The sequence below is a fragment of the Saitoella complicata genome, assembly GCF_001661265.1.
Source record: "Saitoella complicata NRRL Y-17804 unplaced genomic scaffold SAICOscaffold_18, whole genome shotgun sequence".
NCBI classification, from domain to species: Eukaryota; Fungi; Ascomycota; class Saitoellomycetes; order Saitoellales; family Saitoellaceae; genus Saitoella; species Saitoella complicata.
In genome coordinates, this window is record NW_017567009.1 from 209,792 (window position 1) to 237,665 (window position 27,874).

The window sequence follows — 27,874 nt, forward strand, 5'->3', positions numbered from 1 at the left end:
CTTAGACGCTGATGCCCATCGACTGACAACTGAAGTCCCTCTTTTCCGTGCCGTCACTGCCGTTCATCGCGATTTCTTGCTCCCCGCGTCATCGTCATCGGCTCCATATTTCTCATTCCCAATTCTCACCAGCTCTTCCCTCGCCATCTTGCCTAGTGCCTTCACCGTCTTCTCATCTATCGGTGCCGTCGCCGCTCCATCTGTCTCGTGTTTGCGCTGTACCGCCGTCGCCGGACGAACCCCTTGGAGCTTCCCCTGAAGACGTTGCGAACACTCAAAGATGCCAATAAGACCACGCTCGTATCCATCGCACAACTCAACCGCTCTGCAAAACTCCTTCATTGCCAAGGCATAATCACCCATCTGTAATGCAAGCTCTGCGTATCGTGCAGCAACTGTATGCGCATGCGGGTTGAGCACCAGTAGTTCCTCCAAACAGAACGCGGCTTGTTGGTGCATTCTAAGCTGGATGTAAAGTTCGGCGACTTCTGACCATGCTTCGGAGTCATTCGGTACCGAGTCCAGGAGCTTTGTTAAGACTGTCACGGCCTCCTCAGGCTTCCCGGTTGATTTGAATAGTGCTGCGCGGCGCTTCATCACGGGCTATGAACGATGTCAGCATGGCTGGGGAAGTCTAGCGCATCGCACATACCACATTCGATTCGTCCTCCTTGAGCATCTCGTCATAGTAGTCAAACGCCTCCTGAATCTTATCTTGTGCTTCCAACAATAATCCCCGTAGAGCGATGATCTTAGGACTCGTAGGGAATCGGTCACTCAGTCGCGTTAAGCATGTCTGATACACATCTGTCAGCCAAACCATCGTGGCAGTCTCTGTGCACAACGCGCACCGATGCGAAGACATCATCTCCAACCTCAAGAGCAGCAAGGAAGGCTTGTTCATAGATAGCCCAAGCTGTGTGCAAACACGTTAGCGAACCGCTGCATGCGCGTTTACTGCCTCGTCTGTTTACACACCTTCATCTGCAGCCCTTCTGATACCCCCTGAAGCAATTAAAGGTCGGCTCAATTGCACAACAATGTCTGCATCGCTCGTAGGAGTCGTTCTTAGAGTCCTTAACTTGACAATCACGGTAGACATGTCGTTATGCTTGTTGGTGATTCCAGTCGTACGTCAACGCGATACGTCCTAGGAGCTGCGGCTACTGCCAGGTGTCGCAGGGTGTACGCAGGTCGTCTGGAGGGCCGTTCAGAATACGGCATGCCTCTTAAGAAAACTTGTGAACGTTGATTTCAATAACTTGTTTTCTTTAGGTGTTGGCAAGCCAGTCCTTTCACCCAACACTGTGACCGTGCAGTTCCGTGAGAGCAAATGGTGGGAGGACCTTTGCAGTCGTATAAAAATTAGGAACACGAGGTCTATAGGGCATCCTCTTCCATAGTTAGCCCCTTCATGCCATCTGATCCAGCAGAAGCCACCGAGACCGCACAGTTTCTTGCTGCCTCCCTCGATCCCTTCCATGCTGTCTCTTCTCCACACATTTCAGCACATGAAGCAAATGACCTCTTTTCCGTCTCACAAACAGCGCAAATAACGCTGCGGCAACCAAAACCACCACTGCACTGGCCGTCGCCGGATACCCAAACTGCTCAGGGCGAGAGAAGACGATGGTCATGACGTAGGAGAGGAGCTCGAAGAAATTCTGGAAGGCAGCTTCGCTGGAGGAGAAGGAGCCTCTGGCATCGCCCTCAACTTCCTGATATTTATTATTAGCAAACAAACACGGGGAGGAATGAGGAGAGAGTCACAAACCTCCTGGATCAACGTCTGCGCACACAAATCAAACCCCCACAACCCAAGCCTACTAACAATAACCCCCACAATCAACCCAAACGCCCCCCACCACTCCTTCCCCTTCCCCGAGTTCCCCATCCCATGAAACAACCCCACAGCCCCCACCAACGCTATACTCTGCCACGTAATACTCCACAACCCAGCCCTTATCGGTCCGACTTTGCGCATGGCGAAAGGCGCGAACCATGTGGCCGATATCTCAACGGTGACGGAGACGGTGCGAAGGGCGGCGATGAGTAGGGTTGAGAAGGAGGAGGCGCGGAGGTAGGCAACCATGTGGCCGGCGAAGGAGAGGACGGTGAAGTGAAGGAGGGCGAGTGAGAAGGAGGGGAGGAACATGGGGTGGCGTGTGTAGGATATCAGTTGATCTCCAAGCTCCTTGACGTACGCCACATATGACAACGTTGACGCTGACTTGTCTTCTTCGACGGGGGCAGCATCCTGCCGCTGGAGCTCCGGCACCGCATTGTATACCTGCGCACCATGGTAAGTAACTGTTCGAGCGAAATTGATGACTCCAGATACCATTGCAATGGCAAAGTACTCAATAAATAGAGAGACGATGTTCATGCCCAACGTCACCAGTACCGCCAACCTGGTGGACGATGCATCGATGAAGCTGATCGCAAGAGGAGCGAGGAGCTTGGCGATGAGGTCCATGCGCCGCGTCTGAGAATTCAGCGCTTCACAGCGAACTTGTCAGCACAAACCCGGCATGAAGATGACAGATTTCTTACCTTGAAGACTCGGCTCATGTTGTCCAGCGATCACAACAACCTGACATCGTGTAAGCTCAATGCTCGCCATCTTGCCACACAACGGCTTACCCAGTCTCTCTCCACTGCAATCGTATTCATGATCGATGAAACTTTCTCAACGCATGCCAATACAGCCAATGCCGACATGAGCACGCCAGTCACTGGCCCAGAACGCGTAGGCCATGTCAAGAGTATCCAAAAACATAGACATGATAAAGCAACTGGGATCCGTTGGAGCCCTGTAGCAAACGTTAGCTACACCCAAAGACCTGAAAAGGACCCGCATACCGATTGATAACCTCACCACCTTCAGCCGATCCGTCCGATCAATATACTTCCCAGCTGCCGGCGCAAGCAGCACCGCCGCTAATCCTCTGATCAACGCGTAGATCGAAGGTTGTAGCAGATTACCGGGAAAGATCACAGCGATGGTGATGACGGCTTGGAACTCGAATAGCCGGCTTTGCCAGGTCGATAGGAAGTGTGACACATAGAGCTTCCAACGGATACTCGTTGGTACGGCGTCGTTGAAGGCGTCTCGCGGTTCCTCGGTCGCTTCGCCACCATCTCGCAGCAGTGGAGCCTCTAATCGTTCATTCTCCATATCCACGACCGACATCGCTGTAGACAAGAAGAACGCTTGGATCTCCTTCGAGTTGTAACGAAGATTGTGGCTATGCTCATACGGGCTTAAAGATGCGCTAATCGATAACGGAATTTAAGCCCGGCATTTCGTACAAGACGGGGTAACGAGATTAATTGCTCTGTAGATGCCTCTGAAAATATCAAACGCCTTCACCCAAGCCCATGATCCTTGTATGGTTTCCAAAGATCATAACCTATACGTCAGATTCCGCGATGCCGCCAGCGGCCCTTGATTCAGCCGCTCCTGCTCGAAGCTCACGCTTTACCTCCCTCTCCCCCCGTTCATCAACATCAGTGCGTCGTCGCTTCATTTCGTTTCCGCCGAAGAAGCAACTCCAAAGATCCTTGTTGGCAACGACTTCACCACCAGCAGTAACGAGCTTCTTCAAATTCGCCTGTTTTTCTCTTTTCTCCGCATCTTCCAAGGCAGCATCAGAAGACTTGCCTCTATTCTGAAGTCTCCGTTTTGTGGAGAGATCGAGGATCTTCTCCTCCACTGTGCCATGCACTGTGTAGAGCCAGACCCATGTGTCCTTGGTCTGTCCGATACGATGCACACGCGAGATTGCCTGCAACTCAATCGCAGAATTGACAAAAGGCTCGCACAGAAAGACATTACTGGCAACATTCAACGTCAACCCCGCGCTCTGACTCCGTGCGTGAAGCATAAACACCTCCAGATCAGGTTCCTCATTGAACCGCTGCACAAGCTCTCCTGCCGTCACCTTCGCCGGCTTCCGATCAAGACGGACGTTCTTGATGTCATTATGTTCAAGTGCTCGTTGAATAACATCAAGCATGTCGCTCCATTGCGAAAAGATGATACTCTTGCTGTTTTTCGGCTGCTTCCACCTGATCCACAGCAGATGCCGAACGATCATATCGATCTTCGAACCATATGAATCACTGACAAGTTTCATACTCTTGATCTCCTGAAGCATCTCTGGATCAACTTTTGCGTAGATCGACTGCGCAAAAGCTTGGTCCTCTTCGTTTTCCATCCATCCAGGAGCAGATGCTTGAGAAACACGCCGGGTACGGTACGTGATGTTTTGCGTATCTCGTACGGAGAGCTTGGTTTTGCACGCGGGACAAGTAGCGTGCTGTTTTCGCCAGAGCGTCAGACATTCCTTGCAGAAGAGATGTCCGCATCCTGTAATGACACCAGTCTCGAAGGAATCTTGACAAATGATACAGATCCTCTCAGCCTCGGAGTCATCGTCTGCAGAGTTTTGTAGATGCAGCAGGTAACGATGTCGTGATTGAGTCGCCGCAATGGTGTCCGGGAGCTTTTTGATAGTCCCATCCAGCTTCTTCCTAGAGTCCGCCTCCTTTCTCGGGTCAGGGTTGGGTTCATATGACAGAACCGAATCCGAAATGACCTGCAACTGAGCAAAGTAGTCGACCCTAGCGTTGTAAACCCTGTTGAAGTGAACGAATTCGTTCTCCAACTTATTGCAAGCAGTGAGCTGATCCTGAATGACCTTGTGGAGACGGGTCACCTCCTTAGCAGCGATCTCACGTTCGAGGTTGCGGCCTTGGCCCTCGCCACCGCCAAGCATATTGTCGCGAGCGATCTCGCGGAACTCATTCCTGATGGCTTGCAAAGAACCCAGATGAAGAGGCAGTCGAGCTTTCTCGGCGTCCGCTTTAAGCTGCTGCATAATCTCCGACTCCTCCTCTTCTCTCGATGTCGCAGCCTGGGGTCCACTGATAAAGCCATTCAAAGAGTGCACACGCCACGCAAGAGACCTGACAAGGACCGCGAGAAGACAAGAACACTCAGCAGCGACGTCGAGCGAGTTCGTGTACTCCTCTCCAGTCGCATCCTGAAAGTCTTCCTGATCAACCAGAGGGCCAGTAAGTAGCTCCACCATCCGGTTCCTCCAGTCATCCATCACATTTGCCTGTTCATTCAGGGCTTCGCAAAGCTCCTGCAGACGTTCGAAGATGTGACGTGACTTGAATCCACCAGTCAACTGCGACTGTAACATCTCTGGAATCTCGGGAAAGTCCTGTTCAGCAGCCTTTTGTTTCAAACCTGTGATGTAGCGATTTGCGAGGCGTTCCGGGGCTTGCAACATCCTGGAACGTACGACCTTGGCTTCCTCGTAATATTTCGATTCTTTCTCTTCGTCTTTAATCTCCTCCTGAAAGTACGCTGTAGCGATGAAGAACAGAAGTCGGTGTTCAGCTTCCAACCACCCACGCAGCCTAGCCTTTGACGCGGTGTATCGCATCTTATCACCCGCCTCGAAGCCCTCGAGATCGTCCTCCTCTTCAATCTCCTCATCAGCGTCGACAATCCTCGCAGAAGTCGCCCTCTTCTTCCGCATCTCCTCCAGTTCTTCTGTGATGGTCTTCACTGTCCTCCGCACCTCCTCCACTACAGGAAACCATATATCAAGCGCCTCCTGATACTCCTTATCATGATCATGAATCCTTCCCTTATTGAACTTTGCCGTAACGAGTGCCAGTTCATCCGACGCCACCAACCTTGTCGCCTGCTCCACCATCACTTCCAAAACCTCCTTGATCGACCTCAACTGTCCACCACCAAGCCTGTTCACATTCGCTCGACCCAATTGCATATGACAACACGTCTGTCTCAGTCGAAACAACCACTCCTGCATCTTCTTCGCAGCAACCTCCGGATCCCAATGCGTCGAAGTCGGGTCTCCCAACTCATTAAACCCAGCCTCGTCAAGAAACTCCTTAAACAGCATCGAGTAATTATGCTCTTCAACAGGCGTAAGATCAACCGACAAAACGACCCTCCGCTGAACAGGTAACTCCAACTCCGAACCGACAGAATCCTTCGTATGTCGACACGCAATCCCAAAAATGGACATGAAATCCGGTCCACAATTCGGGCGGTGAACGAACGCGTTCCAGGCAGGCGGATTCTGGTTGAAGGGGTAATACCGCAAGAAGGTCAATAACCCTAGCACGTCCGACGCAGAACTCCTCATCGGCGTTCCGCTGACCGCCCATGCGTTCACGCGTGGGATCATACATGCCATGCGAGACGCGTTTGTGCCTTTGTTCTCGACCATCTGGGACTCATCAAGACATACTCGCCACCACATCAGCTTCAGCAGTGGTGATTCCCCACGCTCCTTTGGTCGGCCGGGTCGTAAACTTCGCTGAGATGCTGGTGCAGCGAAGTGGATCTCGGTTTTCAACACGTCGTAGGTGGTTAGAACGACGTCGTAATCTAAAAGGTGTTCCGGCCTGATATACCCACCCAGCCGCTTTATGCCATCGTAGACGCCGATTTTTAGTGACGGCGCGTGTTTTTGGCACTCGCTTAACCATTGATTTAGAATTGAAGGAGGGGTGATGACCAAAGTTGCTTTGGTAGATGTAACAGTCGCGTCACTCCATACATCGTACACGCTCTCATTCGGCGTCGAACAACACTGATGCAGTAGAATCAGAGAAATAATCTCCAATGTCTTTCCCAGTCCCATTTCCTCCGCCAGCAGACCTCCCTTGAGAGGCGGATGTCCATCCCCCAAAACACTCTCATCCTTGCAAACCAAACCATATGGTCGGTTGACGAAGATCTTCTGTCCATTCGCATCCACCTCTTCCACCCACATCGGATGCAACCCAGACTTGGAATCATAGTCCACCAACTGATCTGATCCCTGCTGCATATCTTTACCTTCCCTCTGCAACATCCACATCGCCGCACGTCGCTGATACGGCAGCATTGTCGAGTCAAGTCTTGGATCTTGTAGCCGTGCATCATTTGGTGAAGGCTCTACCGGCGGTCTCGGTAGGTGTTCATAGAAGTACGGCGCCGAGATATCTTCCTCGTTGCCGCTTGGGTATATGTAATCGATTAGCTTCGCAAGCGCTGGTTCCAGTGTCGGCGTGAATCCCGGCCATAGCCCACTTCCCATTAGCAGCGTCGATACCTCCACCACAACTGTCGCACGCCATGTATCGTCTTCAGTTCGATTGAAGCGAAGGGTTGCCGACGTGTGAAACTGCTTCTGAACGTTGCTTTGAGCACGGGGTCGGGCGGTTCGCATGGCTTTCTGCAAATCAGAGAAGAGGCCGATGAATCGAGGTAGGTGTTCGAATTGCGCATCGCCTTCGGATATAGATCCATCACTGCAGACGAATGCAAAGTACTGGTTAGCTGCGTCGTTGCTGATCCACAGCACCTCGTCCCCCATACTCAACCGTACAGAGAGGTCCTTCGTGAGATCCACATCATGAGTGCCACCAACAGCGCCGCCCAGATCCGTATTAAACTCGAACTCCAGTTGCACCCTTACGAGAGGTATCCAGTCATCGCCCTCTTCCTTAGACACGCGCAATCGCTTCGCGGGTCGTTCGCCTCCCTCCTCATGATCCAACTCTGCGCCGCGGAGGCGATCGAACAGTTGCGGGTCAACGAAGGTCTCCTGGTCCTTGCCAAAGACAACCGTCATCAACCTGTTCATTGGCATTGCCACAGCGCCCTCCTAAACAGATGAAGGACCGTTCGGCCTTGTCGCAGCTTTTTGGCGACTTCGGCCTTATCGCCGTCAGGTCCGAGCGTACGCGTCTGAGATGCAGGATGAAGCAGCCAACGCAACCTTAATATGGGCAGCCGGAGCAGGATGTCTTGCGGTCAATGGAGTCAGTGTCGGCCACCTAATCATAAGTTCCTTCCCTCGCCAAACGTGCAGGTGAGTCCTGGGCCCGCTATGGTCACCTATGGCCAAGTTGGCCGAGCGTAATTAGAAAAGAGCGACAGGAAGGAACAGACGACATCGACGAACTTGAACTTTCAATTGTAAGAAAACAAACGTAAAGATTAGCCAAACGGACTGCTCCAGTATGCCCCGATCTTAACCCTATGACCCCGTTATATCCCCACGCTCATGTATAAATACGTGCACTCCAAACGAACGCACAAGACCTCGATATCGTACACTCCATATCTTCCCTCTCCCTTCTCCCTAAACTTTCGACTTCAACAATCTTTGAAAATATCTTACACCAACCAAACCATCAACTCCTCCTCCGACCTCTCCGTGGCCTCCTCGAAAGTCGGCGGCGGACCGTTCTCCTCAATAGCGCGCTCCTCCTCTTGTTCGGAGACATACGAGCTAATACTCCTCAACGAACTCCTTCGACTCGGCGGGGCCCGTCCAGCGGGTCTTCCCCTTCCTGTGCCATCTCCTTCCGTGGGCGACATCGTGCGTGACCCGAAACCATGACCATTGCGTTCAAGGGAGTGCGAACGAGAGGGCGGAGCGGTGGATGCGGGAGACTGCATCCGACTCTCCCTCTCCGCCTCCTCCCGTTTCGATAGGATAGGGACAGAGTTAACCGATGAAGCTCGGGATCCCGTCTCCTCCGAATTATACTCCGGCGTCATATACCCCGGCAACTCCAACAACTCCTCTCCAATACTCCTCTGAAACACCTTCACTCCCAACTCCCTCACCACCTTCTTCTTTAACCACCCACTCCTCGCAACCTCAATCCTCAACGAATGCGTGACTCTAACATGCACACCCTGCGTAACACGGCCATGGACGCGATGATCCGGGATCGGAAGTTGTGCGAGGATTGGTTTCGTTGTGGTCGTGGAGACTGCGAAGGGGGGGAGTTCGGCGGTGGCAACGGCGTAGGTGTCGAAGACATAGGGGATGCGGTTGACGAGGTAGGAGACTGTTTGGAGTAGGGAGACGGTGGTGTGGGTGATGTCCGGGGCGTCGCCTTTCATGTCTGCGTCGGTCTTGAGCTTTAGGGTTAGTTTGACGGGGAAGACGCAGCCGGGGCCTTTGTAGGCATGTAGAGGGTATTTGACGTCGATTTCCCAACGGCTGCTTCCCAGTGGGAGTATACTATGCCCATCCATCGGCGGGAGTACTCCGAACTGGAGTGGATTCCGTGGTGCTGATAGTGAACCCACTGACATAGGATTGATGACCTCAAGCCACGTCATTGGATCCGACATCCTCCCCAGTTTGGTCACACCTTCCAGACTCACTTTCAAGAAATACTTGATACTACCCGACCCCGTCTCGATTGTACGTGGTGACGCAGGCGGCAAGTCCTCCAGCATGTCGAACACGTACGGGTGCCCAGCAATCAGGACAGGATTCGTCGGAGTAGATCGCCAGAGCACCCATCTCAGATGTGATATCTTCTCTCGATGAACATCCGACAAAACCCCCATTCCAGTCTCCTGTCGTGCATTCAGTTTGATTAAGCCGTAGAACTCGGCCGTGAGCTGTTGCGCGTGAACGGGTGCTGTAAGGCTGAAGTTGACTCTGTTTGCTCGTTAGTGCCATCAAATGAGAAAAGCTGACCAAAAAGCGAACCTCGACTTGATAACGACGCGATGTGCAATCCTAGGATCCGGCGGTGCAGTCCCATCACTACGTTGTCGCAGCGTATCGGCAATTGCCGTATGTAGGTGGAAGCGGTCTGGCGAAACGTCCATGATGCTTCCTCCTTCGTCGTCTCCTATACGTCTCAATCAAACAATGGTATATCCTGGTGTCCTGTTCCAAGGTTCTTGTTGGTATACGAGCTTCAGTCGCGCTTTCTCCACAATCCGGAATTCCCGCCCGCTAATTGCACCTTGTTCGATATGGGCCCTTTTAGCTAGCTGGAGACGGTTGTGTACATGTGGCGCCGGTCAATTACGAAGCAAATCAGGCCTCGATGGGTCTGACAAATCCTGTCAATTTACTCAAATGAACGGGAATGTGCCTTGAGATTGGGTGGAGGGAAGGTCTGGTTGACAGCCGGGTGGACTCCGGAAGACCTGTGTGACCTGTGTGGCAGACAGCTGTGGGTACACACCATTGTTTGATCAATTGCAGTCTCTCTGCCTGCTATTTACATCCATACATTCTGGCCTTGAATAATTTCCCCTTCCGCTTATGCTTATGCATCAGAACCTTGGAGATGAACCCGAGGCTTCCAGGCGTAACCTGTCAACTGGTCTCTCGGAGCAGCTTCCTTCCTGACATCATAACGGCGGCAGGGGCCGGGCCGAATATGTGTCCTCGGACGCTGAAGACGTAGACGGAACTTCGTAGCATATACACCTCTCATGTGCATACACGTGAACAGAATCCCGGTTCACCATTGCCGTGTGCGTCTCACTCCCACGTCTTCCTCAACCCCAGACCCGAACTCTTCTCCTTCTTAACCCCACCCTTCTTCTTCTGCTTCCTAACCTCCTCCCTACTAACCGCATCCTCAAACCTAACCTTCACAACCGTCGCCTCACATTCCTTGTCCTCCCGTCCCGGCTGCCGAAAATGCAACGCAGCCCACGGGGGATGATCCCTCTCCAGCCTCAAGATATGCTTCTCCACAGCTCCTATCCGGCCCTCCAGCGTTGCGGGCGGACGCGGAGCGTAGGTTATGTTGAGGTGTTGTTCGATATTTGTGATACGCTCGTTATGGGCAGATTCGAGGTAGGCTTTGGGTGTTTGAGGGAGAATTGCGGCTTTTGCATCGTGTCGGATTGTTGTACCGGAGCCGATGAAGGTACTACGTTCGAGAGGGCCGCTGGCGTAGCGGATGAGATCGTATTGCATTTGGATGGAGCGATCGATTTGGATTGCGGAGGTGCGGGCGGCGGATTCGTCTTCGTTGGTGGGATCGGCGACGGCTTTTCGTTTACGGAGGTATTCGTTCTGGTTACTTTCGTCGATTCGTTCTCGTTTTTCTCGGATGAGAGCTTTCATGTCTTTCTTTGCCTGTAGCTCGCTGATCAGCATTCATTCGAACAGCTGCCAGTGACCCACTTTCGCAACTGCATTGACAGCCTCTTCTTCGAGAGCTTCAAGAGCGTGCCCAGAACCCTCTGTATTAGACAGCATAAGCTGCTCCGATAGGTCCAATACCTTTCCCGCAACGAGTTCCTCTTGAGCCGGAGAGAAGAGCGTCAGGTCCAGCTCCAGTCCAGCCAACGTCTCCTGCAACCCCAGCTCCTCACAAAACGTGATCAATGCCTTGAACCACGGTACGGGTCGTTGCTCCTCCGTCTTTGTATCCTCTCTGTCCATTGTTGGCAGATCTTCGACTGAAATCCTTCTGGTCACCGTATCTCCTTATCGGTACTTATCCGGACCCGTCCCTACTGTGCCACACCAAGCCGCACCCAAATATTTTCCCAGACAGGGTAACACAAATACAAACCTTCCGATCCTCCCGTCATCCCAATCATGGCCAAAACACCCAGAGAACACAAGAGGAAGCGCGAAGAGTCCTCGGCTCCTGCCGCTGCTGTTGAAGCCAGTGCGAATGCTGCTTCGGCGCCTACTGCTGATGCGCCCATCGCTGAACATTTCGGAATGAACCCTGCGCGAATGGCATTCCTGAATGCCGGCGAAGAGCCCGAGCTTGGTTATGGCGGTGGTCGTGGCGAGCGTGGAGGCCGTGGTGGTCGTGGTGGACGCGGTGGTCGTGGTGGTCGTGGTGGACGTGGAGGCTTCCAGCCTGGATCATGGCGTGAGGAGCGCCTACCCCAGGCTCAGACCGAGCTAATCGGTGGTAATAAGATCGTGTTCGACGAGAACACTATTGGGGACCAGGTTGAGGCTTTGGTGAAGGCCGAGGAGCCGAAGGAGAAAAAGGAGAAGAAGAGGGACAAGAGAGATGGGAAAGAGAAGAAGGAGAAGGCTGCTGATGAGGATGAGCCCAAGGCGAAGAAGGTCAAGACTTCAAAGACTGAGGACGAGACCAAGGAGAAGAAGCCTAAGAAGGGTAAAAAAGAGAAGGACGAGGAGAAAGCTAAGGCTAAGGCCGAGAAGGAAGCGAAGGCTGCCAAGAAAGCCGAGAAAGCCGAGAAAGCCGAGAAGAAGGCTATTAAGGCCGCGAAGTCTGAGAACCGAAGACTGAAACACGAGGCGAAATCCGAGAAGGCGAAGGAGGAGACGGATGCTCAGGCTGAGGTTAATGGCGAGGAGATTAAGCCCTCGAAGAAGGAAAAGAAGGAGGCGAAGGTGAAGGAGAAGAAAGAGAAGAAGGACAAGAAAGACAAGAGCGTCAAGAAGGAAAAGAAAGAGAAGAAGGAGGCCCCCGCAGACCCCGAATCCACCTCCACCTCCGAAACCCAACCAACAGACGAAAACTCCACCAACTGGGCCGCAGCCGACCTCAACGGCGACGACGCTCGCAAGAACAAATTCCTCCGTCTCATGGGCGCGGCGAAGGCTGGTAACGCTACCTCGGGTGGTGGAAAACTCGAGGATTCAGAGCAGAAGAGGAAGAGGGAGCAGGAGCTTGAGAAGCAGTTTCAGGCGGGATTGGAGATGCAGAATATGAGGATGATGGGCGGAGGCGCGAAACGTGGGTTGGGTGCATAGAGGGGAGGAAAAGGAAAGAAAGGGAGAGAAAGGATTGCATCAACTATAGATCATACGTACACCCAGTACAGAATCGTACATGCATTTTACTACATCTGCTACATCCATCCCATCTTGATATAAGGTCTTGGCTTCGTCAAATGTGGTATTCCTCTGCCGTTGGTTCGAAAAGTATGTACGGCCGTATGAGGTCAGTGCAGGTGGTGCAGGTGCCCATGGTATGGGGAAGTTGGGGGGGGGGGGGTGCGGAAATCGTGGGAGATGAAGCGAAGGGCCAAAGCTTCCACACCGCAATTCGCCCCAACCCCCAACCCCCAACCCCCAGCATGCCCAAATTCCGATACTCAGGCATCCAGCTCGACGTACTACACCTCTACCGAGCATGTTTCCGCGCCGTGCGATCAAAACCTGTGGTACGTTCCCCCACTCCTCGAACGCCCGACATTCGTTGAGCGGGGAGTTAACTGTGGGTGGATTGGATGTAGGATGCACAACCACACTTCAAACATTTCATCAGGTTCGAATGCTGGCATCGCGAGTTACCTACATGCTTGGTAATACTAACGCGGGCGTTCGAACAGGTCCGAGTTTCAGAAAAACATGGGGTTAAGCAAGAAGGATTTCAGCACGGTTGAGTTTTTGGTGAGGAAGGGGAATCGGCAGTTGGAGATGTATAGAAACCCGGGGATTAAGGATATTCGATAGTGTTGGAACGGGGGAAAGCGCCGCACAGTAAGCGACTAAGACGTTCGGTCTCCGGTCGGCAGAGGGCCTGTGAACGGTCAGCACAAGCTCGGGCGAGAGCTTCAGAGCCACGGATTACAGGGAAGGAAAGAAAAAAGGACTGCTATACGATATCTGCATGTACGTTCAGAAGCAGAAGTGAAAGGGAGTACGTCGAAACTGCTACCACCACAAGGATAGTGGTACGGGCAGGCATGGCAGGACCAGCAGCATGGTAGCACCAGCATACAAAGGTCCAATACACGTCGTATTGCTATACACGTCGTCCCTTCGACCTCCTCAGCTAAATAATACCCATGCAAATCATATATGTATGCATGATGGGCTCCTCACGACGGCACAATAAAGCATTGTGTCCGCACATTCAGAAAATCCCAGAGCGTCCTGGTAGCCATAGAAGGATACCGATCGTCAGATATTAGTGTTGTCGTCCTTCCCCCACCCATTTTTCTCTTCCTTCTTTCAGCAACACCGCCTCCCCTATATGTTGTTATTTTTCACCGCTAACCGGTCTCGGAGTTCATTTAGAGGAGCGTCTCGCCGAGAGCGCAGCGAGCCAAGGACAAACCAGCATGAACAGTAGCCTGGACCTCCTGCTCACTCGCACCAAGGACAGGGTTGACCTCCATCAAATCCATCGCAACAAGCTTTCCAGTCTCATGGAGCGCCTCACAGATATACATCCCCTCACGCCACGTCAACCCCCCACGAACAGGGGTTCCAGTAGCAGGCGCAACAGCAGGATCCATCGCATCAACATCGAAACTCAAATGAATCGGGCGTTGCAAGCCGGGGTTAATCCTCTCCAACGCCATCTCGACAACACGACCGATTCCGTATTTGTCGACGTGGTGCATGGTGTACGCACACACATTGTTCTCACGCAAAATCTGCTTCTCGACGGGGTCGAGGTCGCGGAGGCCGATGTATGCGATGCGCTCGAAGGGAAGGCATTTGGGGACCCAGGAGAAGACGTCAGGACAGGGCTCTGCGGCACCGGTGACGAAGGAAAGGGGGCAGCCGTGGATGTTGCCGGAGGGGGTGGAGTGGGGGGTGTTGATGTCCTGAACCACCAGTATCAGTCAGCATACATCCCAGGAAAAGGGGGGTTAGGAAGAGACGTACCGCATGAGCGTCGACCCAGACGAGACAAGCGTCAGGGTAAGCGGCCATGACACCAGAGACAGTACCAATAGCCAAAGAGTGGTCACCACCAACAGTCAAAGGGAACTCCCCCCTCTTACAGTGCTTCTCGACAACACCAGAAACAGCCTTCGTGACAGCCGAGACATAGCGCGGATTCTTCAATCTCCCGACATCAGGGTCCTCATTCGCAGCAGGCTTGAGCTGCTCGAATTGCTGGTGGCCCTCGAAGGTGACGTCCCATCCGAGCTGTACGCTTCAACGTTAGTATTCGACGGCATATATGCGTGCAACACCGGGGGAAAGCGCACCTCCTTGACCTGGTCGATAAGACCGGCGTTGATCATGTGCTCGGGACCAAAGTCGACACCACCGCGAGCTTGTCCTCCCGAGAAGGGACATCCAACAATAGCGACACGCTTCTCCTTCAAGGCAGACTGGGGGTTGCAAGGGAACATCGTAAACAAAGTCTATAGACCAATTGACCAACACAGAGAAGGTCTAGGGGGTGAATGCTGTTTGCCCTCCAGTTATGGGACTTCGAGCCTCTTATGGATTTCAGTCGGTCACGGCTGTTTTTCGGCTAGAGACCCGAGCGCGTGTCGAACGCTTGTCGAAGTGCCTCGAACCCCTGGGTGCCTGCGTGTGTGCGCGAAAGGCCGTCGGAGATGCCCGGACCTGCATTTATCAGATCAAGGAGATAATCTGTTGACATGGGGGAGGCTGACCGTTGCGCTTCCTTACCCGCGCACTTTCCCACGCAGCCCCAAAGTTATGCCGACACCCAGGCTCACCACGCCACTTGACTTTTTTGACCACTCAGGGTCTCGCAGTCCGGTCCGTTACGTGGGCCCTCTCCCAGCTCCCCTGACGCCAGGTGCCTGCGCGCGAACCAGGCACCGACTCCGAGCACACGCTGCAACACGCGACAAGTCGTTTACTAAATGCGGCATCCAAACCCAGAAAATCATCGCCTGATGTCAAGGCAACACAAACACCCCCGTTTACGTACGCACGTCAGCCTTTCGTCATGCATGCGCTTTTGACCAGAAGGGACAGTCCGATCCAAAGTTTGCGTCCCGTCTAAGTGTGTGATCAACTCCATCAACACAGTCTAAGGCAAAGTTAATCTACTCGTACCCGTGCGATGGCGACGGCCCGTGCGTGAGAGAGATATCGATCTCCTGTGGGTCTCCCCCGAGGGCTTGCTCGGTCCTCCTCAGCCGTACGCGTCCTTCCCCGAGAAAGAAGAGTCCGGACCGTGACACCTGTAGCTATTCCCATACACGTGCAGCCTCCCACAAATCCCACCCAAAAAACAAGCTTCTATTATTAGGATTTTGGTGTACAGCTGGTTGGTTTAGCTGGCGTCTAGAGTTTGCCGCCTCGGGCAAGTTACATATAACGCGCGCTCCAAACACGTAAGCGGTAAGCGTGCTCTCTCCCAGCTGTGCTCCACCGCACAACCATAAAGATCGTGATCAACCCCGAGAGCCAACACACCTCTCCTCTTCCCTTCCTTCCCGCTTGATTGTCTTCTGATCACCGATTGAACATCATGTGGTGAGTTCTGGTAGTCGTTGCTTTCGTTGTACGGTCCGGCTAACGATGGGGACAGTGGTATTTTCGGTTACTTGAATTATTTGGTGGAGAAGCAGCGAGGAGAGATTATCGATATTCTCGTGTCCGGTATGTTCACAATCAAGATCCTTTCTGTCTACATCTCGCTAATTGTCTGCTACAGGTCTCCAGCGCTTGGAGTACCGTGGTTACGACTCTGCCGGTCTCGCTGTCGACGGTGACGCTCAGGATGAGACCTTTATCTTCAAGGAGGTTGGCAAGGTCTCCGCACTGAGGAAGATGATCGAGGAGGAGGGCAAGCCCAACACCTCCAAGACTTTCTTCTCTCACGTCGGTATTGCTCACACCCGTTGGGCCACCCACGGTCAGCCTTCCCGCGTCAACTGCCACCCTCACCGATCCGACCCCTCTAACGAGTTCGTCATTGTCCACAACGGTATCGTCACCAACTACCGCGAAATCAAGGCCGTCTTGCAGAACAAGGGTTTCACCTTCGAGTCCGACACTGATACCGAGGTCGTTGCTAAGTTGACCAAGTACGTCTGGGAATCTACTGGCAAGAAGCTCGACTTCACCCAATTGGCCAAGTTGGTTGTTAAGGAGCTCGAGGGTGCTTTTGCTTTGTTGTTCAAGTCTATTCACTTCCCTAACGAGGTTGTCGCTACCCGTAAGGGATCTCCTCTCGTCATTGGTGTCAAGACCAAGAAGAAGCTCAAGGTTGACTTTGTTGATGTTGAGTTCGGTCAGGCTCCCGATGGTCCTACCGAGTCTTCCATCTTGGCTCCTGACAGGCGCATGTCTACTTTGACTGTCCCTGCTTCCCTCCAGGGTCGCCCCGCTCTTCACACCTCCCAATCTCGTGCTTTCTTGTCTGACGAGGGTCAGCCCATGCCTACCGAGTTCTTCTTCTCCTCTGACCCCTCCGCCGTCGTCGAGCACACCAAGCGTGTCCTCTACCTCGAGGACGACGACATCGCTCACATCGCCGAGGGTGAGCTCCACATCCACCGTCTCCGCAAGGAGGGTGAGGCCGGTGTCTCCGCCGTCCGTGCCATTCAGACTCTCGAGATGGAAATCTCTCAGATGATGAAGGGTAACTTTGACCACTTCATGCAGAAGGAAATTTTCGAGCAGCCCGAGTCCGTTATCAACACCATGCGTGGACGTATCGACTTTGACAAGCACGTCGTTCGTCTTGGTGGTCTTGCGGCTTACATGTCCACTATCCGCCGCTGCCGTCGTATCATCTTCATTGCTTGTGGTACTTCTTACCACTCTTGCTTGGCCACCCGTGCCATCTTCGAGGAGTTATCTGAGATCCCTATCTCTGTCGAGCTGGCCTCTGACTTCTTGGATCGCCGATCCCCCGTCTTCCGTGACGACACCTGTGTGTTTGTTTCTCAGTCTGGCGAGACCGCCGACTCAATCTTGGCTCTCCGATACTGTTTGGAGCGTGGTGCCCTTACTGTCGGTGTTGTCAACACTGTCGGCTCTACTATCTCTCGTGAGACTCACTGTGGTGTTCACTTGAACGCCGGTCCCGAGATCGGTGTTGCCTCTACCAAGGCTTACACTTCCCAATATATCGCGCTCCTCATGTTCGCTTTGGTCTTGTCTGAGGACCGTTTGTCCCAGTACCAGCGTCGTGTTGAGATCATTGATGGTCTTTACGACATCTCCAGGCACATCAAGTCTGTCTTGACCAAGGACACGGAGATCAAGAACCTCTGTGCTTCCGTCCTTCACGGCGAGAAGTCTCTCTTGTTGTTGGGTCGTGGTTACCAGCACGCTACCGCCCTCGAGGGTTCCTTGAAGATTAAGGAGATTTCTTACATGCACTCTGAGGGTATCCTGGCTGGTGAGTTGAAGCACGGTGTTCTTGCTCTTGTTGACGAGAACATGCCCATCATCCTCATCATCACCAAGGACTCTTTCTACCCCAAGGTCCAGAGCGCGTTGCAGCAGGTTACTTCCCGTAAGGGCCGCCCAATTATCATCTGCAACGACAATGACGACGAGGTGATCAACTCCGCATACAAGTCCATCCAGGTGCCTCACACCGTCGACTGTTTGCAGGGTCTCTTGACCATCATTCCTCTGCAATTGATCTCCTACTGGTTGGCGACGATGAACGGTGTCGATGTTGACTTCCCCAGAAACTTGGCCAAGTCTGTGACTGTTGAGTAGACGAGCATCTGGACTGTATCATAGTTTCTTCTTTATATCTGGGTTCTTAACGTGTTTTGGCTTGTATGTTGTTCTATCATTCTAATAATATTCTTCGAAGACAGTTGTCATGCCCCGCTTCTTGTCCAGGGACGTGTAGGCCCGTGACGACCGGCTTCCGTCCCGCTTCCCAACGTTATGTACAACCCATTTGCAAAGCTTAGCTCGGGAGATGTCGACTCTACCTTTGATCTCTACGTGTATGACGTCGCGATCGCTGTAAGCGGGCCATGGTCAACAGCAATGGACCGTCGCCACATCGGAAGAAGCGGAGCATAGAATGGGAAAACGCGTTCAAGCTTACAATACTACTAACCCTGAACGCTCCGTCATCATCCTTGATTATTCTGACTGGTTCGCAGGTCAGGTGCTGCGCCACGCTCTCGCTCTGCACAGCCCACCCCAGGCAAGCAAACTTAACCACCTTCACCGCCTCAGCACTCGCCCACTTCACTCGCCAGCCCGCCTGCTCAACCACCTCCACTGTGAGGCTGAACAACCCGTACGAGCCTACCGTGACCGCATATACGCAAAAGCGAACCGTGCGACAATAAACTCAATCCGATTACGCATTCTCCTTAGGACATCGACAACTCGCGTGTTGACCCTTTCCGCGTCCCAGCGGCCTCGCTTCGTGCTCTGACGACGTTCTGAAGCGCGTCAAATCAAGCTCACAACCCCAGCTCACCGCGTATTTCGACACCTTTCGGCTATCTTTTGACAAGGAGCTGGATCCTTTATAGGAATCTTTCGTTGCGCGTCATCGTCTACCCAGTTGTTCCCTCGGATCGGTGAACTACAGCGGCCTTACGGGGAGGTCAGCATCTGAGGTGACACTCGGCATTCTCCCATAACGCAAGTTCTAGTCGTGGTATGACATCGACTTCTCCACAATCTTCTCCGGTCAAGTCTTTTTCAAACGCTCCGATCCTCCCTCCACCATCGTCACTTACATCTTTATCCGATTCTTACGAAACCCGTGAGAACAACCTCAAACTCCCACCTATCCCGGATTCATTCAAGACACGACCACTCACCTTGAGCAACATCACGTCGTCTTTTTTGCCACCTAATACTATCGCTGCACCTTCTACTTCATCAAAGGTAGAGCACCCGCAGACTTCGCCTGTTCAGAGTCAAGCTTTGATGTACCCTATGTCCTACCAACACGAGGCACCACCTTCCGGAGCCGGTTTCGCAGTCTCCTCCGAGCGTCACTCTGTTGGTGTGAACCCGCCCAAGGCCGATGAGCAGGGCGGGCAATCTGTCCAAGGCCAGGGTCAAGAACAGCAACCTCAGCAACAACAAGAGCAGACTTCCGCTGCTCAACAACAACCGCCTCAGCAGCCGGGTACGCCAGTGCAGGCGCAGCCTGTTGCACAACCTGTTCGCATTGCTCATCATGGTCACCAGGGTCAACACGTACCGTGGGGAAGTTCGGCTTACCCGCCACACCAGGCGCACCAGTACGATCCGACGCACCAGCCACAAGCTTCACATGTCCAAGGTCAGTTAGGCCAGCATCAATACGGTGGTCCTAGAGATTTGTCTCAGCAGCAGACTGCTGTCCCAGCTACTCCGCAGCTGCTTTCTAGTGGTGCAGTGGCCAATCAGTTTGCTGCTCAGCTCCAGCATCAAGCGCCTGGTCTCCATGCCGCTGCGCTCGCTTCGCCAGGTACACCTGGTACCCCCGGCGTAGGACCCGCGAAGCATACATGCCCGACATGTAACCAATCCTTCACCCGCCATCACAACCTAAAATCCCACCTCCTCACCCACTCCCAAGAAAAACCGTTCAGGTGCCAAACCTGCGGCCACACCTTCCGCCGTCTCCACGACCTCAAGCGTCACAGCAAACTCCACACAGGCGAGAAGCCATACGTCTGTCCGACATGTAACCGTGGGTTCGCGCGTATGGACGCGTTGTCCAGACATTTGAAGTCTGGGTCGGGCGAGTGTAATCAGGCTGCTGCGCTCGCGCAAGGTGGTGCGAATCCACAGAGGCATAATAGTATGCCGTTGCCGGCTACGCATCCTTTGTTGCAGGCTTCGACGAATCATAATCAGACGTATCCGCCTCCGCCTCATGCGGCTGCTTTGGCTGCTGCGGTTGCACAGGCGGCTACGGGTGCGTCGCCGCCGCCGATGCAGCATGCTCAACCACAGTTGCATGGACACCAGAATTATGCACGTCAGTTCGCCGGTACGGCGGGATTTGGTCCCTTGGTTGATTCCCCTCGCGCGGTGGATAGTCCGCCTGGGTATCAACGCCAGAGCTCGAATGCATCTGCCAACTACTTCACCACCTCTCAACCCGTCCCACAACTCGTCGGACAGGAAACGGATTTTAGTGGCGTGGGCGTCGGTGTCGGCGCACATGTCACGCTCGAGAGTCCTGAGGTGGTCGCGTTGAGGGAGAAGTGTAAGGCGCTTGAGGATCAACTCCGGTATTTCCAGTCTGTGAATCCCAAGGGAGAGGAGCAGGGCCATGAGCAAGGTGGAGAACATGATGGGCATGCGCATGATCAGGATACGGTCGACGAGACTGATCAGAAAGTCGCGGAGGCGTTGAGTGGGGCTGTTTCTATTGCTGGTGTTAAGCGTGCAAGGTCGCCGGGTGATGTTGGGGGTAAGGATGTTCATGAGGGGCATGGTGTTGAGCATCATCAGCACCAACACCAACACCAGCATCAGCACCATAATCATGTTGATGAGCATCATGCGGAGGGCGTCGAGGGTGTTCATGATTTGGCGAAGGTTGAGGTATAAGGGGTTGGGGACCCGGTCGAGGATGAAGGACGACAAAATGGAAATGGGAACTTGGGGGTGTCGTGGTGTTTTTGCCGTTTTCTTACGTTTCTTGCGTTTAGCAGAGTCATGACTTTTCGCGTGCGCTTTGTTTTTTGTTCTTGGTTATGGTTATATGCTTTTTATTTTATCACTATGGGTTGTGTGTGTGGAACATGTTTCTTGCCATATGCGTACGACGTTTGTTTCTCTGCATCTTATACTTGCTATCTTATCATCTTTGTGCACATAACGTACCGTATCATGTCACAATCATCTTGCTCATCTTGCTACCTTAACATGCCTATGTATATCTTTCTCCATGTATATCGTACAACGCCCGGTCTTCTTCAAAGCCAGGCGTAAAGCATGTAATGCATGCTTACGCTTCACGTCTCCTTCCTCCCACCGCTCTCAACGGGCTTCTCAGCGGTCCTATAAAAATCTCATCAGTCTCTGAACCCAGTGGGCTTCGGAACGTCTTTACCTCGTGACATTCGCCATGCGCTTGCCATCGTGGGTGGAAGGCGAGCTCATCTGAGCATTGTACTTCGCTTCACACTCCTCGAGGAAAGACTTTGAACGGTTCGGGTCGACGTCATGAGAGGCCGGGTTGGCGTAGAAGGCCTCCCAGTTGGTGATTGTGGGCATAGTAGCGAACGCGCGAACTCCGACAGCAGCGGGACCCGTGGAGCGGGCGAGGCGAGTAAGTGCGAACATGGTCGTTAATGGTTGTTGGGTTGTCAAAGAGGTTAGTTTGAGGGAGAGAGATGGCGGATCCGGGGAACCTTTTCAAGGTTTGAGTGAGTGCGGGGGATTGTCATGTGAATCCTCATGCTGACGTCAGAGTCGAGTTTCAGTCGCCTCCTTCGAAGAATCTGCAGAGAAGCGAAATCGTAGGGAATCTTCGCATGTTTGGATGTGACTGGATTGTATGAGGGGTTCGAAGATCGGTCTTGTCCTCTCGATGTGTGGGATCGTGGTCGAGGTCGACATCCTTGAAATAACGACAGACATGGCCAAGTGGAGGAGCTCAGAATGATCGAAATGTAGAAGAGAAAAGACATCAATTCCATAAAGCTACAGAGAACGTTGATTGTCATGCAACTGTCTTCTCCAACAACAGACCCACAGCGATGCCAAAAAGTGAAGAAGCAAAAAACGCCATACCATGACCCATTCCATCTAAGATGAAAAAAAGTTGTAAAGATCGTACAAGGGGATATCAGGTATAAAGCATCATATCGTCAACTCATCTCCATCAAATGTTCTTTCGTTTTCGTCGTTTATGGTTCGTTCATCGTAGGTTCGTCTTCGCGAGGGGGGAGGAAATTCTGGCGTTCCATGACGTGGTCGACGTCGTCCACCGTGCCGTTGACACCATTGCCAATGTGCTTGGTGGCGGACACAGACGAGCACCTTTGACGCTTCGAACGATGCTTCTTCACCGATACAGTCGGAGGACTAACCGACTCGTTCGTCACATGCGAACCCGTATCCTCCCCACTCACCCCAGCTCCAGCGCCCACTCCAGGACCTCCTCCCACCAGACGTTTCGGAAACAGCGTGATGGGCGGATACACAGGGTACCCAACACCCCCACCACGCGTCCTCCCACAAGCCCTCATGGCCCCCTTCCTCGCAACCCTTCCCAAAACCTCCTCATCACTCCAACTCAACCTCCCACACCTAACAATCGCATCCCTAAACTCCCTCACCGTCCACCTCCTCTCGTACTCCGGCTCAAGCACATGATAAAGAATCTCACAAGTCTCGTCCGACAAACACGGTAGCATACTCTGCAAGAACGTGCGGTCATGGAGGTATTGGTGGTAAGGTGGCTGTGACGGGCACGCGTACGGCCAGGGGTTCCGACCGGTGAGGATGTTGATGAGGATTACGCCGAGGGACCATACGTCGTTTGAGTCGTTGGGGTAGGGTATGTCACCTCGGACGTTCTCGGGGGACATATAGAACGTCGAGCCGCAGCCGCGATCGGTGCTAACCTCCCTCGTTGTCGCGAGTCCGAAGTCGGCGATCTTGGCTGTGGCGCCGTTGTCGGTGATCAAAATGTTTTCTGATTTGAGATCACGGTGGTAGATCCCGCGGGTGTGCATGTATTCCACCGCATCCAACACCTGCAAGAACAACTCTTTCCTCACGTCGTCGGGAGCGGGATATCCCGTCCCCGCCGTCTGCGTAATCGCACGGAATAAATCTCCCTCGGTACACATTTCCATCACGGAATACGTAGCGTCCCCTGTCTCCAACACCTCATGCAACTTCACCACATTCGGATGAGCCGAACACCTGGCTTGAAGGGTGAGTTCACGGACCATGGACGTCTTGGATTGGTAGGGTCCGTTGTTGATGGAGTGTCCAAGGGCTTTGACAGCGAGGAATTCAGAGGTGCTGAGGTCTTGGGCGAGGTAAACAGTTCCGTAAGCGCCGATGCCGAGGATATCGAGGATGTCGAGGCGGGAGTCGATGACTCGGTTGATCAGGCTTTCGGGGTTGAATATGTGCATCATGTTCTGTGCTCGGGTGGACATCACCAAATTGAGAGACAAAGACGGTACTCGAGAGTGTGGTGAAGTCGTAAGAGTCGTGGCCTTTGCTTTTTGATGTCGAGGACAGCTGTTGCGGAGTAACGTTTCTTGCTTTTTGTAGCGTAACGGCAACAACGGCTGCAATAACTTTTTGGGCGTCTCACTCTGAAACGTGTCAGCGATGCCGAACGAACCGATGATGAATCAGTTGCAATTGGCGATGGCACTCGACAATTCAGATGGTGTTGTGGTACTGACGCGTGTGTCAAGCTGTCAAACTCCTTGCCGTATACTGTTTTTGGCAGGCGAACCGTTGACGTCCGATGTAAGAAGCTGGAAGGTATGTTGCTAAGGTGACCTCAGTGATAGTGATCCGTTGACGTACTCAAGCCTGTTCGTGTATCAAGACTATGGGATCCGTCTCAATTATTTCTTTTTTTTGGACGTAAGGTCTGAACTTTGTGGTGGAGAGACAGGATCCCATTGAGTCTTTATATCTTGAATGATCATATGAAGGGCCTTACCGGCCCGCCTCCGTACCGTGCGTGACACGCTGTGACCAGCGGCTCAGGGTCCCCGCCTGCAGCAGAAACTGCCGTACTCTCATATACCAAGGTTAACGTTTTTGTCATGCAATCGTTGAGACTACCAGTTGAAGGGGGTGACCACAAGGTACGTTGTTCCGAAACACGGGGTGTTCGACCGTCTCGTCCCAATTATGCAGATCATGATCAGCTGCGGGTCAAACTTGAGAGAGTCGTGACAGGGCCCAAACGCTCGATTCGTAATTCCCATTTCTGATCGAATCAAGGGATTAAGGGTTCGATCACAGAGTACGCTGGGATCGTACCCATCCCGAGAAAACGTGTTTGTCTTTTCAGGATGAAATTTAGACCGTTCATCTTCAACCCTTGCAAGCCTCAACTGAGCGGCTGAATGAAGTACTTGATTGCTTGTTATGCCGTGCGGGCATTGGAGGTGCGCGAGGCTGCATGCTCCAATACATAGGTAAGTATGCGACGCGGATTGGGGCAGGAGGTAAGGTTATCGAGTGGCAATTGGTATGGAGGGATGGGTTATGTCAAAATGATTTCGGTTTTTTCTTGCTATTAGTTGAAGTTTCTCTGCTGATGGATGTGGGAGGACGACGAGAGGGGAGTGGAGCTGGTTCGGGAGGCCTCCGGCGGCGCACCGGGCCTCTGGCGGCTTCCCCGGGCCGCTCGCTAGACCCAAGGTCAGTCAGGGGTTTCAATCCCGCCCAGTACGTAGTTCTTTTATGTATGCACAAGCACAAGCGTCGTGAGGAAAGGACCCGTGATGGATACACGGGGTGGCCTGGCCATAAGTCTATGGTTGGCACACGTTTCGTTTCTTAGCCACCTAACAACTAGTATTTGGGTACCTAGTTAGCCGTGCTGGATCGCCTTAGGGCAATGTTCGGCTTACAATACCACTACCACTACCACTACCACTACCACTACCTGCTTTCAACGTTGTAGTCCCGGAAGGAACTCCGTTGCATTGCCGTAGTCCCTTGTCGCAATTTTAAAGAAGTATGAGTTCGACTGGAGCTTCCTTCGAATTCGCGGCCGGAAAAAGGGTTTCCCCTTGCTGCGCTGGCGTTTTCATTTCATCTGTTAAGTATACCGCCACCGTTGGTCACGCATGTTACACGCATGTTACCACAAGGTTCGCATGTGAAGGACCCTGAGGTTGAGAGCATGACAAGGTTGGATAAAAGGTTAAGGCTAACGGTTAATAAACGAAAACGACGCTCGAACACCACGAGATCTTGCCCTGTTTAGTAACAGACCGTGACAGACCACGCCTTCATGCCTCAACTCGGCCCTCAAAACTCCGATCCCCACCCATCTCATTCACTAGAAAGTCGAAATAGTGATAACGGATCCCGTACCCGTGATTGATACATGAAGGTGTGTGTTGCTGGGTGGTTGGTCCTGACACACGATGAGTCTGATCGTGTGCTCGCGAGGAGGAAGGTTGTCGGCGTCCAGGGGTAACGTGGGGACTGGGGTGGTACCGGTGTAGGCATAGCGTGGTGCGTGTTTGACAATCTGCCGGAACAAGTTTTGCGATGGCGACAACGGCGAAGGCATTGTATATTGCCTGGCGTCAACTTCAATGCAGAAATACCGGTACCCACGCTCCCAAAACAAGAGGAGGGAGGAGTATCTGCCGGGATCAGCGTTTCGCCGACAGGTCTCTCGGTTGCGATGATTCCATTTGCTGTTATGTCTTCCTTAATACTAGCGGGTGATACATTTGTCGTGATCATATCATTCTTTGCAACCAATCAAGCAAGCATTCACAGCTTAAACTCCGGGAACGGAGGCATATTTATACAACCCTTCTCTGATCACGTCGTCTTTCTTTCCCGTTCCCTGCTACTCGTTATTGGCTTTCAACTTGGCACATGCCATACTGACCCGGAAAAGGCGGTTCTGTTTGTGAGGGTGCCTGGACCGCGAAATCGGTACTCGGGGCGCGGAGCATTGGGATACGTGTTGAGGCAAGCCCATGCGCATAAGGCGGAGATAAGACAGTAGAAGGGAGAGGGGGTAATTGGGGGTCTGAAGAGGTGCTGTGTCTTGGGGATGACTGTTCTGGAGGCCCAGTGGGTCTGGAGTTCAGTTTGTAGAGATGCCTGGGGAGCGGGGCACGGATTCGAAGAATCTCACGGCCTGCGGCAGGGGAGAAGAGAGGTGGGGATCGACTCAGCCAACGGCATTGCAGCTAAGGTAAAGAAGAATATAATGCAGAATATTGCGGCCTGTCACCGCATATCCTGACTTCGTAGACTCCAGCTCAGGTACCCTTTGGCTAGACCCTAGCGCACAGGTCGACGTCCTCGCTCGCCAAGCCTCCCAGGATAACTTCTGTAGATCTTGGCGTACGCATCAGGATTGAGGTCGTGCTGATCCCTCACACCTTCATGAGTTCCGTATAAGGTGCAGAGATAAGACAGCAAAGATAGAGGGGTTAATTGGGGGTCTGAGAATGTGCTATATCTCGAGCTCGGCCGGAATTACTGTTCTGAAGCCCCATTCTCTCATGCGTTCCGTATATGCTGCCTTTCTGAGTTTGACTGCATGCCCCCAGAACTCCACGGGGAGACTCTGATGTACCGATTCGATGGGCAGACACACAATGCAGGTGTCGATCGAGGTTGACTGCCCTAGAGTTGGACTTCCATGAGCAATATTTGTTGGGGTGATTCCAATACTTCTTTCACAAATGTCATTACCTATCGCTTTCGTAATCGTTCGAAAAGAATACCCGGAAACGCAATTGCTGGTGAGAAATGCGGGAGCTCGAGGGTGGAGTTTCGATGTAAAAGTTTTCGGATGTGTAACTGCAGCTGTCGCATTTCAAATACTCCCAACACCTATTTCGAGCCTTAACCTTTTAGTCCTCAACCTCGTGCACAAACGCGTGCACTTTTTCCTGTCATGACGCCGAACTCGCCGACGCGTACGAACTCGACGGTCGAAATATAGCAGAAGGATCCATCGGGTTTGGTGAGCCTCTGAGTGTATGCGTACTGGGATGATTCGTTCGAACACCGCCGTGTCCTTTAGAGAACATCGGGGGGTCACTTCGGGGTGTATGCTGCGGTGGAGTTGTGCGGACGCCCGTCGTTGTGATGGTGTTGGTTGGTGTTGTGCGGACTGTCGACTCTGTTCGTTCCGGTTCTGTGAGCGTGAGAGGTGGGATTCTCTGGATGAATGCTAGTCTGTCTGCTCGATACCGGGTGTAAGCAAAGCCGTTGAAGAAGAAGACTACTAGTGGTTGTAACCTACCCGCCTGACCGTGCTTGAATGACTGCTCGAAAGGGAACGTACACAGCTGATTCCGCGCATGGCAGAACGAACATTTATTCTCCCTAGCTGGGGAAGGGCCTGAACACTCGCGTTGATATCGCTGACAACGGAGACATTGGAGCTGTATGCTACTCATCAGCTTTGGCGGCAAAGGCGGATAACTGGAAATGGAGTCTCACGGTCTGGGAGGAGTCGAGGAGATGATTTGCCAAGCCTAGGGTGCCAACGGACGGAGGGGTGTGGTCGGTCTCGGTGCCCGGAAGAGCCAGATGTGGCCCGATCGGCTGTAGTACGTGGCTTATATCTCCCAAAGACCCAGGCATGTCGATACTCTTGATACAATGGAAGCTTGAGCAACCAGCATACACGGCTGGCAAAGAGGGAGACACAATGGGTATCAACAGCTGCTGCAGGTCTAAGAAAAAAAACAAAGGGGGGGGGG

At 52.9% G+C, this 27,874-nt stretch overlaps 12 protein-coding genes across 12 annotated transcripts; 4 read left to right on the plus strand and 8 right to left on the minus strand.

Moving 5' to 3' along the window:
- Nucleotides 1–63: 63 nt before the first annotated feature.
- On the minus strand, nucleotides 64–1,102 carry SAICODRAFT_36179 (TPR-like protein; the record flags this gene model as incomplete). The annotated part of the gene is made up of 4 exons (XM_019168479.1): nucleotides 64–603; nucleotides 653–796; nucleotides 852–916; nucleotides 979–1,102. 4 exons carry the CDS (start codon nucleotides 1,100–1,102, stop codon nucleotides 64–66), a joined length of 873 nt encoding a protein of 290 aa, XP_019022882.1.
- A 172-nt stretch (nucleotides 1,103–1,274) lies between these two features.
- Nucleotides 1,275–3,231, minus strand: SAICODRAFT_72386 (uncharacterized protein). The gene is made up of 6 exons (XM_019170763.1): nucleotides 2,863–3,231; nucleotides 2,644–2,813; nucleotides 2,554–2,593; nucleotides 2,342–2,499; nucleotides 1,775–2,290; nucleotides 1,275–1,718 (listed from the first exon to the last, which is right to left on the minus strand). The coding sequence occupies exons 1-6, from the start codon at nucleotides 3,191–3,193 to the stop codon at nucleotides 1,413–1,415; spliced, it is 1,521 nt and encodes a 506-aa protein (XP_019022883.1). The 5' UTR covers nucleotides 3,194–3,231; the 3' UTR covers nucleotides 1,275–1,412.
- A 182-nt stretch (nucleotides 3,232–3,413) lies between these two features.
- On the minus strand, nucleotides 3,414–7,130 carry SAICODRAFT_59377 (uncharacterized protein; the record flags this gene model as incomplete). The annotated part of the gene is made up of 1 exon (XM_019169681.1): nucleotides 3,414–7,130. The coding sequence occupies one exon, from the start codon at nucleotides 7,128–7,130 to the stop codon at nucleotides 3,414–3,416; it is 3,717 nt and encodes a 1,238-aa protein (XP_019022884.1).
- Nucleotides 7,131–8,037: 907 nt separating this feature from the next.
- Nucleotides 8,038–9,722, minus strand: SAICODRAFT_66742 (uncharacterized protein). Its single transcript, XM_019170259.1, has 2 exons — nucleotides 9,555–9,722; nucleotides 8,038–9,503 (listed from the first exon to the last, which is right to left on the minus strand). The coding sequence occupies exons 1-2, from the start codon at nucleotides 9,674–9,676 to the stop codon at nucleotides 8,216–8,218; spliced, it is 1,410 nt and encodes a 469-aa protein (XP_019022885.1). The 5' UTR covers nucleotides 9,677–9,722; the 3' UTR covers nucleotides 8,038–8,215.
- Nucleotides 9,723–10,194: 472 nt separating this feature from the next.
- Nucleotides 10,195–11,281, minus strand: SAICODRAFT_31117 (uncharacterized protein). Its single transcript, XM_019167844.1, has 2 exons — nucleotides 10,998–11,281; nucleotides 10,195–10,949 (listed from the first exon to the last, which is right to left on the minus strand). Exons 1-2 carry the CDS (start codon nucleotides 11,256–11,258, stop codon nucleotides 10,344–10,346), a joined length of 867 nt encoding a protein of 288 aa, XP_019022886.1. The 5' UTR covers nucleotides 11,259–11,281; the 3' UTR covers nucleotides 10,195–10,343.
- A 97-nt stretch (nucleotides 11,282–11,378) lies between these two features.
- SAICODRAFT_72390 (uncharacterized protein) lies at nucleotides 11,379–12,650 on the plus strand. Its single transcript, XM_019170764.1, has one exon. The coding sequence runs from the start codon at nucleotides 11,418–11,420 to the stop codon at nucleotides 12,558–12,560; it is 1,143 nt and encodes a 380-aa protein (XP_019022887.1). The 5' UTR covers nucleotides 11,379–11,417; the 3' UTR covers nucleotides 12,561–12,650.
- A 236-nt stretch (nucleotides 12,651–12,886) lies between these two features.
- On the plus strand, nucleotides 12,887–13,265 carry SAICODRAFT_59404 (uncharacterized protein; the record flags this gene model as incomplete). The annotated part of the gene is made up of 3 exons (XM_019169685.1): nucleotides 12,887–12,973; nucleotides 13,046–13,077; nucleotides 13,142–13,265. The coding sequence occupies 3 exons, from the start codon at nucleotides 12,887–12,889 to the stop codon at nucleotides 13,263–13,265; spliced, it is 243 nt and encodes an 80-aa protein (XP_019022888.1).
- Nucleotides 13,266–13,828: 563 nt separating this feature from the next.
- On the minus strand, nucleotides 13,829–14,905 carry SAICODRAFT_59267 (Ureohydrolase; the record flags this gene model as incomplete). Its single annotated transcript, XM_019169672.1, has 3 exons — nucleotides 13,829–14,368; nucleotides 14,430–14,696; nucleotides 14,759–14,905. 3 exons carry the CDS (start codon nucleotides 14,903–14,905, stop codon nucleotides 13,829–13,831), a joined length of 954 nt encoding a protein of 317 aa, XP_019022889.1.
- Nucleotides 14,906–16,005: 1,100 nt separating this feature from the next.
- Nucleotides 16,006–18,215, plus strand: SAICODRAFT_66745 (glucosamine-fructose-6-phosphate aminotransferase; the record flags this gene model as incomplete). The annotated part of the gene is made up of 3 exons (XM_019170260.1): nucleotides 16,006–16,010; nucleotides 16,066–16,136; nucleotides 16,192–18,215. 3 exons carry the CDS (start codon nucleotides 16,006–16,008, stop codon nucleotides 18,213–18,215), a joined length of 2,100 nt encoding a protein of 699 aa, XP_019022890.1.
- A 1,758-nt stretch (nucleotides 18,216–19,973) lies between these two features.
- Nucleotides 19,974–20,189, plus strand: SAICODRAFT_41509 (uncharacterized protein; the record flags this gene model as incomplete). The annotated part of the gene is made up of 1 exon (XM_019168665.1): nucleotides 19,974–20,189. A coding segment is annotated over one exon (216 nt), but the record flags the coding sequence as incomplete, so codon positions are not given.
- Nucleotides 20,190–22,714: 2,525 nt separating this feature from the next.
- SAICODRAFT_40407 (kinase-like protein) lies at nucleotides 22,715–23,563 on the minus strand (the record flags this gene model as incomplete). Its single annotated transcript, XM_019168635.1, has 1 exon — nucleotides 22,715–23,563. A coding segment is annotated over one exon (849 nt), but the record flags the coding sequence as incomplete, so codon positions are not given.
- Nucleotides 23,564–26,689: 3,126 nt separating this feature from the next.
- On the minus strand, nucleotides 26,690–27,648 carry SAICODRAFT_144103 (uncharacterized protein). Its single transcript, XM_019165507.1, has 3 exons — nucleotides 27,612–27,648; nucleotides 27,454–27,553; nucleotides 26,690–27,328 (listed from the first exon to the last, which is right to left on the minus strand). Exons 2-3 carry the CDS (start codon nucleotides 27,483–27,485, stop codon nucleotides 26,980–26,982), a joined length of 381 nt encoding a protein of 126 aa, XP_019022893.1. The 5' UTR covers nucleotides 27,486–27,553; nucleotides 27,612–27,648; the 3' UTR covers nucleotides 26,690–26,979.
- Nucleotides 27,649–27,874: the final 226 nt, after the last annotated feature.

Coding starts and splice junctions, on each gene's coding strand:
- SAICODRAFT_66742 (XM_019170259.1), bottom strand. CDS start 9,676: ATGGACGTTTCGCCAGACCGCTTCCACCTACATACGGCAATTGCCGAT. Junction 9,504..9,554: donor CGCGTCGTTATCAAGTCGAG/GTTCGCTTTTTG, acceptor ACGAGCAAACAG/AGTCAACTTCAGCCTTACAG.
- SAICODRAFT_31117 (XM_019167844.1), bottom strand. CDS start 11,258: ATGGACAGAGAGGATACAAAGACGGAGGAGCAACGACCCGTACCGTGG. Junction 10,950..10,997: donor CTGTCAATGCAGTTGCGAAA/GTGGGTCACTGG, acceptor AGCGAGCTACAG/GCAAAGAAAGACATGAAAGC.
- SAICODRAFT_144103 (XM_019165507.1), bottom strand. CDS start 27,485: ATGTTCGTTCTGCCATGCGCGGAATCAGCTGT. Junction 27,329..27,453: donor CCATGCGCGGAATCAGCTGT/GTACGTTCCCTT, acceptor GCATTCATCCAG/AGAATCCCACCTCTCACGCT.
- SAICODRAFT_72386 (XM_019170763.1), bottom strand. CDS start 3,193: ATGTCGGTCGTGGATATGGAGAATGAACGATTAGAGGCTCCACTGCTG. Junction 2,500..2,553: donor ACATGAGCCGAGTCTTCAAG/GTAAGAAATCTG, acceptor TTCGCTGTGAAG/CGCTGAATTCTCAGACGCGG. Junction 2,291..2,341: donor AGTACTTTGCCATTGCAATG/GTATCTGGAGTC, acceptor CATGGTGCGCAG/GTATACAATGCGGTGCCGGA.
- SAICODRAFT_72390 (XM_019170764.1), top strand. CDS start 11,418: ATGGCCAAAACACCCAGAGAACACAAGAGGAAGCGCGAAGAGTCCTCG.